Here is a 12389-nt window from a genome sequence, read left to right as displayed (position 1 = left end):
AGCAATAGAATAACGGTAGCAATAGTAAAATATCAGTAATAATAACACTACCAGTAATAATATTAGAATCAGCATTTGTGATGGCGTTAGCAATAGTCATGCAAGTAGTAATAGTCATTATCGTAACACTAATTGCTAATGCTTCTGTTGAAATGGATGGAAATTAAATGAGAATCCGAATTATATTATTTTCGGTTTAACGATGCAAATTGTGATATTATTCGTCGGTGATGATGGACTAATTGTTATTATCATCACTGTTTAGATCACACAGATCTCAGGCTGTCATCGGGGGCCACCCGATGCTCTGGCCGGCTGGAAACACAACACGGAACTCAGTGGGGTACGATTTGTGATGTTTACTTTGTTTTGGAAGACGCCGGTGTGGTCTGTGATCACCTTCGCTGTGGGGCAGTGGCTGAAATATTGGGAGGAGCTCACTTTGGGAAGGGAACCGGCCCAGTGTGGAGAGAGAACTACAGATGCCGGGGCAACGAATCCAGCTTTTGGGATTGTCCAGTTTCATCCTGGGATCAAATTCAATGTTCGCATGAAAATGACGTCAGTGTTATCTGCTCAGGTGAGACCTGTCAGTGTATTGATCTGAATTACACCAGCTGTTACAGTTTCTTCGGAATGAATTTAGCCTGTGTTGTTTTTGTCAGGGCAAATTATCTACAATAGAAAGGGTTTGGTATTGTTCAATTCAAGGTCTCATATAATGCTGATTATCCTCATTCGAATGTATCCAGAACATTTTTTTTCAGAAATCACCAACAAGAGCTGTTGACACAATGTTTAAGCCTCAAAAACCGGACCTCGATTTGCTTTACAAATGCTGTACCTGCCTTTATTTGTACTTGTCCTGTCAAGGAGTGATGATAGATCTTGAAAGGAACGGATTTACCTCCCACCCCAAATGCCCATTGAAATTGTGATGGTCAGCCGACTTCTTGAATGTTCACGGTGCAACCACAGTGCACTTCGCAAACGAATTCACGTCTTTTAATCCAGCTACGATAAAAAATAGCTTCAAATCAGGTTTATTTGGAATTTATTGGATCTTGAAAGTAGTGATGGTCTTCCTATGCACTTGCCCTTCTATAAGCTGATATTTCAGACGACTCAGAGAGTTCCTTCAACAGTTCTGGTAGATTGTGTAACCGGCAACCACAGTGTGAAAGTGCAGGATAAAATCAATAATTCTTCAAAGGGTGGTTTCAAAAGTGCTGGTGGATCCTGGATGCTCGAGAACCTTTTTTCCTGGTCATTGGAGCTGCATCCATCAAGAAATGGGATATTCCACCAAAGCTTTAATATGTCCAAGTGGGGACATTGGTTCCAGATTAACAGTTCTCACTGTTAGATGAAGAGCAATTTAATCGTCAAAAAGGTTTTTGGATTTTTATTTTACGGACACCACAGAGGAGGAAGCGTCATTAAGTGTTGAAGCCTCAGTTAGGCAATGTATTGAACTGCTGAGGCGCCGAGGGTTATGGAGTTCAGTCAGGAAAATTGAGTTAAGACCACAGTCAGATTAGCCGTAAAATTATAGAACGATGAAACAGTCTAGATTTGTCAAATGGCCTTCTCCTGTTCCTATCACTTACTGATTGACATTTTCTAATGTTGTAGACGTTGGAAAGGTTTATGGGGTGATTCAGTCATCACAGAATATCCAACCTCCCTACTGCTCCTGTAGTTAGAGTCTTTATTTGCCTGCTCCAGTTAGTTTACTGGACAGTGTCAATGATTCATATTGGCTGGGCTTAGACATTCTCTTCTTGGTGATGCTCATTGCCTGGCAGTTGTGTGGCGCGATTTTCACTTGCCACTCATTAGCCCAAGCTTTGTTTTCATCCAGTTGTTGATACTTGAAGACACGGACTACTTACCTACCTGATGAATGCAGAATTGCACTGAAGACAATTAAATCATTAACGAACATCCACACATTGAAATGATAGTATCGAATAGGTAATTGAAAAGGCCTATATAAATGGTTTGTCTTAGGAAACCACCCTGAGGAACTAATGGAGTGCTATGCTTGAATTGAGATGATTTGCCTTCAGTCATCACTGCCATTTTTCGTTTTGATAACGGCTTCTTAATATCGCACTCAGTGAAATGATGCCAGGATGTCAAGGGCAGTTGCTGTCACCTTACCTTTGCAATTAAGCCCTTTTTTTTCCATGTTTGGGCCAAGGTTGTTATGTGGTCTGAAGCTGAATGTTCCTGACAGAACCCAAAATAAACATCAGCGAGTAGATTATTGTTGATCATGTGCCACTTAAAAATAATATCTAAGACACCTTCAATTCCTTAGCTGATGTTGGAAATTACAATAGAATGCACTAGAGTTGTGCAAAAGGTTACTCAAAAGCACATGCACATGAGTAATTAGGGTTGGACAATAAATTCAGATTTTGCTGGGGATACAAATGCCGAATTAATGCATGACAAAGGAACATCCGGTCCCATAGTGTTGCGCCGTTTAATTACAAACTTATTCCCACGATTCACAAAGTCACATTTGGGCGTAATATGGTCACGGATACGCCCAACAATTACACGGTTTGGTGCGCTGCATTCGCAGTGAGTACACATCAAAAGCTCTCTAAAGCTTCGAAGAGCGTTTGGACGTCAAAGAAAGCTCCCTATCAAATGTAAATTGTTTGTTGCCCCCTATATGAGTTAAGGAGAACTGTGAATATTCAGAAGCCTTATAAGCCCCTGGACTTCGATCAGGGCACATAATAATCTCTCGGCTTCACGGAAAGTTCACGTTGTGTTCCATAGAAAACCAGAGCCAGCTGCTTGCAAATCATTTAAAGTATAATAACTGAGAAAAGGAAATCCTGGGTAACATCAGATTATGTAAATTGTGAGTAATTATATGTATAAAAAATGTTTACGCTTAAGTCCAATATTAACTGAGCAAAGATGATCCCGGGTATCTGCTATTTTGGCTAAAATTTAACCATTGGTCTCAAATTCTTGCAATTTATAGGCGATAATTGGTCGCTTAGACTGACTAACGGGGGAAGCCGATGTGATGGGCGAGTTGAAACATACAGCAGCGGAATCTGGGGGCGAGTGCAGGACTCCCTGTGGGACCTGAATGATTCCAAAGTGGTCTGCAGAGAGTTAGGCTGCGGTGACGCGATAGCCGCTTATAACTCTTCAAAGTACGGAGAGAGTGAAGGGCCTGTGTGGGTGAATTATGTCCAGTGCGAAGGAAACGAATTACATCTTCAGAATTGCAGCTCATTTCTATTTAATTCGTCTCTCACTGACAGCAACGACGTGGGAGTTTTGTGTTCAGGTAACGAATATTTCAATTCACAGATCAAATGGAAATAAAACGCTAATTTGATGAGCAAAGTGCTGAGTTAGGTTACTTACTCTGTATCGCTGAAAGCAGTGGGGTGAATGCAGAGGGGTGGATGCAGGGAGAAAGGACGCAAGCAGCCGTGAATTGTAACAAGGATGAGAATTTTTGTAGCGCTTTCAACGGAGGGAAAAGCCGAAAGAAACTTAACAGAAGCGCAATCAGACAGGAAATTGACACAGCGAGGCGTTAGAAAACTCTTGGCTAAAAAGTCTTCATAGACGGATATTTCACGAAGGGGTGTCATAATTAGAAAAGGAGAGGTGTTTTGGGAGGAAGCTTTGATCCTACGTCGATGACGGCGAGAGATATGATGCGGTTCATGTACTCTATCTGAGAAACTTATGAAAGCAGAGGTCTGGAGAAATAAAGAAATTGGTTAGCGCCAGTGGTGGTCATTGTGTTAAGCTGGAAGTGCAAGAGTGAGAGCGGGTGGGTCAGGGACTCACTTTCAAATTGAAAGCAGTGGTGGATGGGAAAGCAATGTAAACCTGGCAAACAACGTAAATAAGCTGATGCGCGTGAATGTGATCTGCTACGTTTCAGCCAGCAGAGCACCGGTTAAAATGAAGTTCTTGGCAGGTGCAGGATAGGAAGCGATTGGGTGCGGTGAGCTGGGCTGGCGTGGGGAAGCGCGAAGTTGTCTAGTGGCATTGAAATCTTCGATTCTGGAGTCGACAAATTCACGCATGCGTCGTTTATCAGCAAATGAGAAGATAGTGGTGAAGGTGAACGCTGATGTACTTGTACCTGCTGACCAATAATATGTGGAGTTGGGCATTAGTGCAGGCATGACACCATAATCCGCAGAAAGCATTCTGTTCTACTGCGCAGTATAAAAGTAGAAAAGTGCTCGAGCTCTGTTGGTCTAAATTTGATTTGGCAATGCATTAATTTTAACAGAAATTTAATCCTGCACTTTTGAATCTATTATTATGCAGTACTTAAATCTAAACAGAGGCTCACCTTCCGAAACGTTGTATGTATATTCTGCAGTGCGTAGCTATGTGCAGAATTTCTGCCGATGTACTCGAGTGAGATACAGCATGTATATACACGCGCAAGGATGGGGTTCTATGCTGATGTAGGAGCACTTACATACTTACACACATTGGAAATTAGACCAGCACAGCCGCAGGCCATCTCCATTCACCTGAGTACTGAAAATTGTAAGACAGTTGAATTGAGGCTGTGTGGCTTTCATTCAGCAGTACGCAGATGAAGTTACCAATAGGCCAATAAGACTGTGAATTAGTATGAATTGAAGGGATCTAGCGATTTTAACGTCAGCCAATGGAAATAAAATGCAATAGGCAGCCAGAATTAATGTAAAACAAAAGTGACAAATATAGTTAGCATTATTGGATGAGGAACAGATACAGTTGTAAAACGTGTCTAGAAAATCACTGTTTAAACATAACATGACTAGACGTTTCAGTAGGAACAAATACAATTGGGAAAACAAGACGTGCAGAGAATTCCGCACAACAATGGTTGAACTGGAGGCCATAAATACTTTCGTGAGATGCATGAATATTTGAAGCATTTGGGTGTTATATATCTTAGTAATAGTTCCGTGTGGAGAGATGCTTTGTCGGAAAACTCAGAAACACATGAGCAAATTATAATCTTGCTCTCTTGTTGCCTAACAGAACACATGCAGATAAGACTGTCCGACGGTGGCAGTCCATGTGCTGGCCGAGTTGAGGTTTATTACAATGGAATCTGGGGATCAGTCTTTGATGATTCCTGGGATGTAGCCAACGCTCACGTTGCTTGCAAACAGCTGGGTTGTGGAAATGCATTGGAGATGACGCTTCCTGATTCTTGTAGACCTGGCTCAGGCCCAGTTTGGTTGGATGAGATAAACTGTTCGGGTAACGAATCGTTTCTCTGGGATTGCCCTTCAGCTCCATGGAGTAAACATGTCTGTAGTCATAAAGAAGACGTGAGGATCATGTGCTCAGGTAAGAAAGCTCTTAATATGCTAATTGTCTGAGGATTCATACGGAGGAATATACAAATGAATCATAAAGAAACCACAACATAAAATAAGGCCTTTCAGGCCAACTGTCGCATTTCTGCCGTCCGGATTATAAACTTGAAATATTTCAGCTAGCATTATTTGCTTATCCTTCAATTTAATTTTCCCCTGGGTACATATGTAGCCTCTTTGTAAAGACATGTGTGCTATTTGAGTCAACTGTTACACGTGCTCTAAGTTCCCCTTTCGAGCCACGTACTTGGTAACAACATACAAAAAAATATTCTGTACATCATATTGTATTTACTCATTTGCGTATTTATGGTACCATCATTGCACTTTGCCAGTTTATGGAAGATTGTTATCTCCATATCGCTGGACACCTTTGCCCCTGTACTTAATTTACCCTCTTATTTTACATGCAGTTCGGGGTCCCTTTATGTTTCTTACCGAAATTCACCATGCCAGCTTGTTCAATGTTAATATTAAGCTCTAATTAGCTCACCCATTCTGCTCGTATATTAAGGTGTCATTGCATTATTATTTTCAGCAGCCTTTCTTAGTGTTAATTGAACAAAGTGATTTTCTGCCTCCGAAATGATATTACAGTTTATACTTCCGATTCCCAAATTGAAGTTGTTGTTGTACATGTTCAGCAGTCGTGACCTCAGTGGCCCGCAAAACATCTTCGCGATTCTGAATAACTATCTTTAGAAGGGACTTGGATTTTGCAGTCAGTTTTCTACCCATTTTTAGACTGATTCCATAGCGCAATAGCTCTGAGTTCAGTAATGAATTTACATTTGAGTTACCTTCTCGAATGCCTTTTGAAATTCGCGCATATGAACTTATTCTGCATTGTGTACTCTTTCTGAAACTTCCTCAAATCAATCAATACCGTTTCTCAGCTAAGTGTGGCTTAGCCTTTAAAATCCTTCTAATACTTCTTCTTCGTACATTTGGAGTACAGCTGTTTTCTACTACAATTCAGAAGTAATAATTGGCGACAAGGTAACAAGGACGATGCATCTTGTGTTGTCCTACACAATATTAATGGAGTTAGCAAGCTGATTATTTGTTGCTTCATTGGTAGAACACAAAGAGCTGCGGCTGGTGAATGGAATGCATCGCTGTGAGGGGAGAGTGGAAGTGTTCTACAATGGGACCTGGGGAACAGTGTGCTCTGAATCACTGGACAGCCATGATGCAGAAGTGATCTGTAAACAGCTACAGTGCGGTCACCTCGCTTCTATTGATTATTACGCTCGGTTATTTGGAGAAGGATCCGGACCTATTTGGCTCGATGAGGTGGAATGCATGTCACACGAGTCGACCATTTGGCAGTGTCAGACAGACCCGTGGGGTAAACACAATTGTCATCACCGGGAAGATGCAGGCGTTGTTTGTTCAGGTAACGCAACATACATCTCGATGTGTGGGTGTTATTTCAGACATTGTGGTCTAATGCAATCAGCACATTTCCTTTCTCAACAGGAGGAAACTTGGCGAAGGAGCGGGCGCACAGTGCAAATCATTGAGATGGAGAATCAGATGTTTGCTTCTCTTTATTAAGCCAACTATTTGTCTAGTACTCCTTGATTTTGCTACAGAAACAATAATCAGCTATTCCCTTGACAGAGTCGGGTTTAGGTTTGCGCCTGGCTGGAGGTAACAACAACTGCTCCGGAAGAGTGGAGATATTGTTCAACAACAACTGGGCAGCGGTGTGTGATCACTCCAGGGGTATGGCCGATGCCAATGTTGTCTGCAGACAGCTGGGTTGCAGTTCCGCTCTTAGGACCACTGGAGGGGCCAATTTTGGCCAGGGTGAAAGTGATATATGGATGAATGGAGTGGAGTGCACCGGAGAAGAATCATTTCTGTCCGACTGTCCTTCATCAGCGACAGGTCAACCCGACTGTAATCACAAGGAAGATGCCAGTGTGATTTGTTCGGGTAAGGGTAGTGCAGAGTGGTGGATACTGGGGCCGGGAAGGAGGTGCTTAGCACTTCATCTCTGAGTACGATGGATTAGTTCATCAATTAAGAACAACAGATGCATTTAAAACAATAATTTCCATATTTCCTTCACAGGGCCCTACTTGTCGTCGACGACTTCTCCGCCCACAGCTGCAGGTATTTATTATTAGTATAGTATTCTTGTTAACTTTAAAGGTCTTATTCACGAGAAGAGCTAGATATTTCTGACAATCTATTGCTTTTGTTGATTTCGGAATTCAATTTGAGTTTTACGGAATAATGGAAACATTTAAAATGCAAGGTAGCCTGTTTCTCCTTTAAATCTTTCTATAATATTTCATCCAGGACATGATGTAAAAACTACTTCCACCTCCATTGTGATCTGTATAACACTCGGAGTCCTGTTGATCGTCGAGTTAATGGCACTCATGTCATTGATACAGAGAAAGGCAAAGAGAAAAGGTGAGACTCAAGTAGAAGCGCCGAATTCACGCTGAATCTCGGAAATTGAACAATACCGTGGCGCGTTTTCACCTCCTCTACCTTTTTCACAGAAGGTCACATGTCATTTAAGAAACGAATGTTAACCGTATTTTTTTTTTACCACTAATTCCGTTCAAAGCACTCGAGGATTCGGTGAGATACCGAATTTAAATGGCAGAGCCACTTGACTGTCAACGTACATATTCCAAGTTGATCCACCGGTACTGCGACTTCATTTCAATCCAATTGGCACAACAATGGATAAAGAAAATTAATTTAGCTATTTGGAGCTCTGTGTTCAGTTATTATTTCCAGTAATTCTTTATTTATCCACTCAGTGCCTATTCCATTCCTTCAGTTTCTGAGTCTGGATGCGCAAACCCAAACTCTCTCACAGGAGTCAATCCACCATATTGAGTCGTGAGGCATTTCTGGGATTTTCGGCATTTATCAATAATTCTTCAGCATCCAAACAGATTGAGACCCTCAGATTCGAAAAAGCAACACACTAGTGTTCCGTGCACCCTGCAAATAAGCTGCTAACACTGATCTGATATAACAAGGAACCATGAACACATCCCTCATGTTTCTAAACTGATGCTGTCTGCAGAGAGCAGCCAATTTTCCTTCCAGCTTCTCTTCAACTGTAATCCCCATGGGCATCATGGCCGAGTGAGCAGCTGGAAAACATTTCTCCTGCAATCCGATCATTCCGTCCTTTCCGACCGTAATTAATTTGGGCCTATGTTTTGTGAAGTTGAATGGATGTCCATGCAGATGTGCAGATACACACACACGCGCGCACGCGCGCTCTCACGAGAATGAATGCATGAACCCAATTATGTCCCTCCATGTTCACAATAACTGGCTTTCTCCATTGACATTCACCATCTGTGAAGTGTTTCATTCGCAAATATTGCAGTATTACACCGGTCTCGATTGCAGCAAAATATTAATCCCTCCGCCTTCCCTCGAACAGGGGCTGTCACTGGCGGCATGGAATCGTCCAGCGGTTTCTACCAAGCCCTTTACGAAGAGATTGATGATATTCCGCCTCGCATCGATTCCGCTCTGACCCATGGCTCAGGTTCGTATTTTCCACTGTAAACCCAATCCACACTGTGGAATTCCATTTCCCTTTAACCCTATCGATAAGTTGTTGCAATGAATGGGCACGACCCCCATTCCAATCACTACCCTCACGTGAAAGTTCCCTTTCTCACGGCCCCTGTGTATACTGCGAGTAGTTGCGAGGTTGTTTTGAGTATTCCCACAGCGCTTTATTTTTCAAAGAATGTTATGTTTTTTCCTTTGATTGAGGAAAGCGAACTGAAGCGCTGTCCCGAATTTCCACTGGGCTGCAGGCGGCCTTCCTCAGGTATCTGAGCCGATAAACAGAGCAGATGTTCGAATACATAATACAATCGAGTGTCGCCAGTGCTGCTAGTCCACAGATCGCCTGATTTCGTGGGAACAGAATAACGATGAAACCTAACAATTAATTATTCTGATCTGCGCTCAGATGAGCTGAATCATTCTGTAACGTGATGACGCAATTCTGACTGTTCCTAACAATTGCTCCAACAAACATTTTTTTCTCTCTCTCCGGTAAACAGTTTCAGATTCCATTGACTCATTCAATCACTTCGAATATTACACTGGTCACAGGTTGGATGGCAAAGATTCTGGGTCAGAAAACATTGAAGGGAACTCCTTCAGTAGTCTGGGTGGAATTTTACTACCGAGCATCATGCTTTTGTTCTTCACCATTTGGACTGTGTAAAATAGCAAATACATTCTGAAAGATTATACACCAATATATTGCACCGCCCAGGATCCCAGTTATTGCAGAATGATTTCCGCCAACATAAAACTGTGAATATATTTTGAGTATCAAACAATATCATAGACATTTCACCCAATAATTTCAAGGGTGTAAAACAGATCAAAGGGAAGAACAAACAGTTAATGTGTTTGATCACCAGTCCCTGCAGCTGTGCAATGCACATGCATCTTGATGCGGACACTGGCTAAGTGGGAATCGTGTGGCTTTATATCGAAAATAGAGAATTCTGCAAAGCGACTTTATACAATAATCCTCCACCCACTAAACGCACCGACACTGATCACTACAATGTATTTACGTTCCTGACCTTTAATTATTTGGCAGATTGATACGTATAAATATCATTCTAATTATTGATTGTTTACAATTTACTTCAATGAACATCACTTTTTCTCTCAGCTCTAGGCGATTATGAAGATGCCCAGAGTGTAGGCACTGATTCTCCGGGCGGTCACTTGCCGTTGGACAGTGGTCAAGATGATCTCTTCAAAATAGAACGTGCCGACGTTGATCTCTGAGCACTCGGTGAGACAACCACACACACACACACACGCACACGACACACAGACGCCACAAACGCCAGACAAAAACACTATCTCTCCCTCTCTCTCACACACACAGACATTATTCTTCCAAGGCTGCTGTTCTGCATTTTTGCTGACTTGCTTCCACACAGTTCAGATGGCTTCCGAGATCCGTGGTAAGTCTAGTGGGCGATCTGCAGCCTGTCACAAATGTGGCACGCGTTCCTTAAAAGTCGAAAGGTTGTTCAGAGGGTTTTGAGCTCTATGCGGCTTCTGGACTTCGTTTCTGCACATTTCGACACAGTATATCGATGTGTTTGTTGCCATCCAGGATGAGGCTTCTCCATTCTGGGTGTCGTCAAATCATGGCCCCTACTAAGACGACGAGATGTTAGAACTGTTCGCGATGTCCTGTGGCCATCACTAAATTGTTGTTTCTTTGCTCTCCGCCGGGAGCCTGCTGCCTTTGGAGTTGCGAGCAAATTATTAACTCTGATTATTCCTTCACTCACCCTCCCACCTCTGCTCTGAATTTCACTGCAACAGGCCCGGTCAAAAAGCAGCGTTAAATTAAACCTCCTGTTCCATTATATAAAATTAAATTAAACAAAGCATCTGTCAATCTTTAAAAAATAAAATTGTTCTAATACTTTTCACTGTGAATTGCCTCACTTGTTAAGGCCTCAAACGGCAGGACCCGTTAGTGATCATATTGGACGACCAGAACCTTCTGAACCTCTTCTGTCATAAAACAAAGCACGGATTATAATAGAGAGCAATTCACTTTGACTCAGGTTTAAACAAAATACAACCACTAATGCTGCTTCCAGACACGCATACGTCACACACACATGCCCCCCACCCCCCCCCGCCCCCAACCTCCCAACACACACCAACACAGACGCACACACAATTACACATATATAAACCATAATTGTTCGCTTCCCATTATTAGCCAAAGCTATGGTCAATTTCACTGTGTATAGCTCTCAGATCAACACTGACCTTGAGTTAAATTTTCAATCCTGATAAAATGACAATGTTCCAAGTGACTCGTTGACAAGCCAGGAACATTCCGTTGCCAATGGGCATTGACAGTTCTGCTCAAATTTCACCACGTATATTTTAAACTGGTAAAGGCACTGCTTTATTAACTTTCCTAATGTTTGTGGCACAATGGTGGAAAGCGTGCAGTTCAAGTCAGTTCCTATGTTATGATAACTTGGAATGTTTCCAATTGTTAATGATACAGAAATGATCAGAGGAAACATTCTGCGTGTTTTCCAGAGAATCAAAGGACTACTTCAATAGAGCATAGTCTAAAGAGTAAAAAAAAACGACCTTGACTTGTGTAGATATTGGTGGCAATTGTTGTAACCATCTCTCTCAATCCCAATTTTTTATTATCCCTCTTTCAGGAGGAAGTCATGGACCAATCCAGGGTGCGGTCTGGCCAGACGTGTGTCACTCTATTCAAATCTAAGGAAACGCCCCTGAACATTTCCAAAAAATGTAGTCTTATCGAATGTGCCTTAATTACCGAAATAAACTTTGCGTTTTTTTTTTCATTCAGTAGCACGTTACTTTGTGTTGAGATATACAGATTCGTCTTTTTTCTCCATATTTTGTGTGGCCAATGATTATAAAACACGTAATTTATTTCGAGCATTCGGCTGCCTAAAATAACACTGGTCGCTGCTTCGACGAACCAACCAATTAAGAGTTTGAACAACTGATGAGTATCCATGACAAGCTTCTTAAAACCTCGTCTTGCAGCCGCTTCCTATTATATTTTCTCAAATGCATTCAAAGAAGTTTTACGACAGATAAACAAATCGAAAATCTACTATAACTCCATTTATTGAACTTGCTGTCCCTAGACCACAATATAGGTGAGGCGCAAAGACTGCTGCATTCTCTTAGCAGCTGTAACCAACACAGTCTGGTTCAACATTACTGCATCCTGCACTCGAGCAATTAAGTGCAGAGGGGAACACGAAGCCGATCACAATTCAATGCGTGTTCGATACTTTAAAACGACAAGATAAATGTACAGTTATCCAACATAGGCCCACTATGGTGACTTACTCTGGAGAACAACCTCGCTCTGCAGTATCGCACAACAGCTATGAAAATTCTTGGTTGACGAATCAAACAGCCATATCCACCAGCTGAGATGCA

General features: G+C 42.0%; 1 protein-coding gene and 1 long non-coding RNA gene across 2 annotated transcripts; both read left to right on the top strand.

Annotated features, from left to right (window-relative positions):
• Positions 1-2544: 2544 nt before the first annotated feature.
• On the top strand, positions 2545-7021 carry LOC144672996 (scavenger receptor cysteine-rich type 1 protein M130-like). The gene is made up of 5 exons (XM_078534997.1): positions 2545-2599; positions 3011-3325; positions 5044-5358; positions 6469-6786; positions 6870-7021. The coding sequence occupies exons 1-5, from the start codon at positions 2545-2547 to the stop codon at positions 6911-6913; spliced, it is 1047 nt and encodes a 348-aa protein (XP_078391123.1). The 3' UTR covers positions 6914-7021.
• A 603-nt stretch (positions 7022-7624) lies between these two features.
• Positions 7625-10116, top strand: LOC144672995 (uncharacterized). Its single transcript, XR_013574239.1, has 3 exons — positions 7625-7817; positions 8818-8925; positions 10084-10116. It is a non-coding gene; the product is annotated as an uncharacterized LOC144672995 (long non-coding RNA).
• The last annotated feature ends 2273 nt before the right edge of the window (positions 10117-12389 follow it).

The sequence above is a fragment of the Cetorhinus maximus genome, unplaced genomic scaffold (genome assembly GCF_964194155.1).
Source record: "Cetorhinus maximus unplaced genomic scaffold, sCetMax3.hap1.1 HAP1_SCAFFOLD_191, whole genome shotgun sequence".
Taxonomy (NCBI): domain Eukaryota; kingdom Metazoa; phylum Chordata; class Chondrichthyes; order Lamniformes; family Cetorhinidae; genus Cetorhinus; species Cetorhinus maximus.
The sequence above is the reverse complement of the archived record's forward strand: the minus strand, read 5'-3'. Positions and strand labels throughout refer to the sequence as shown.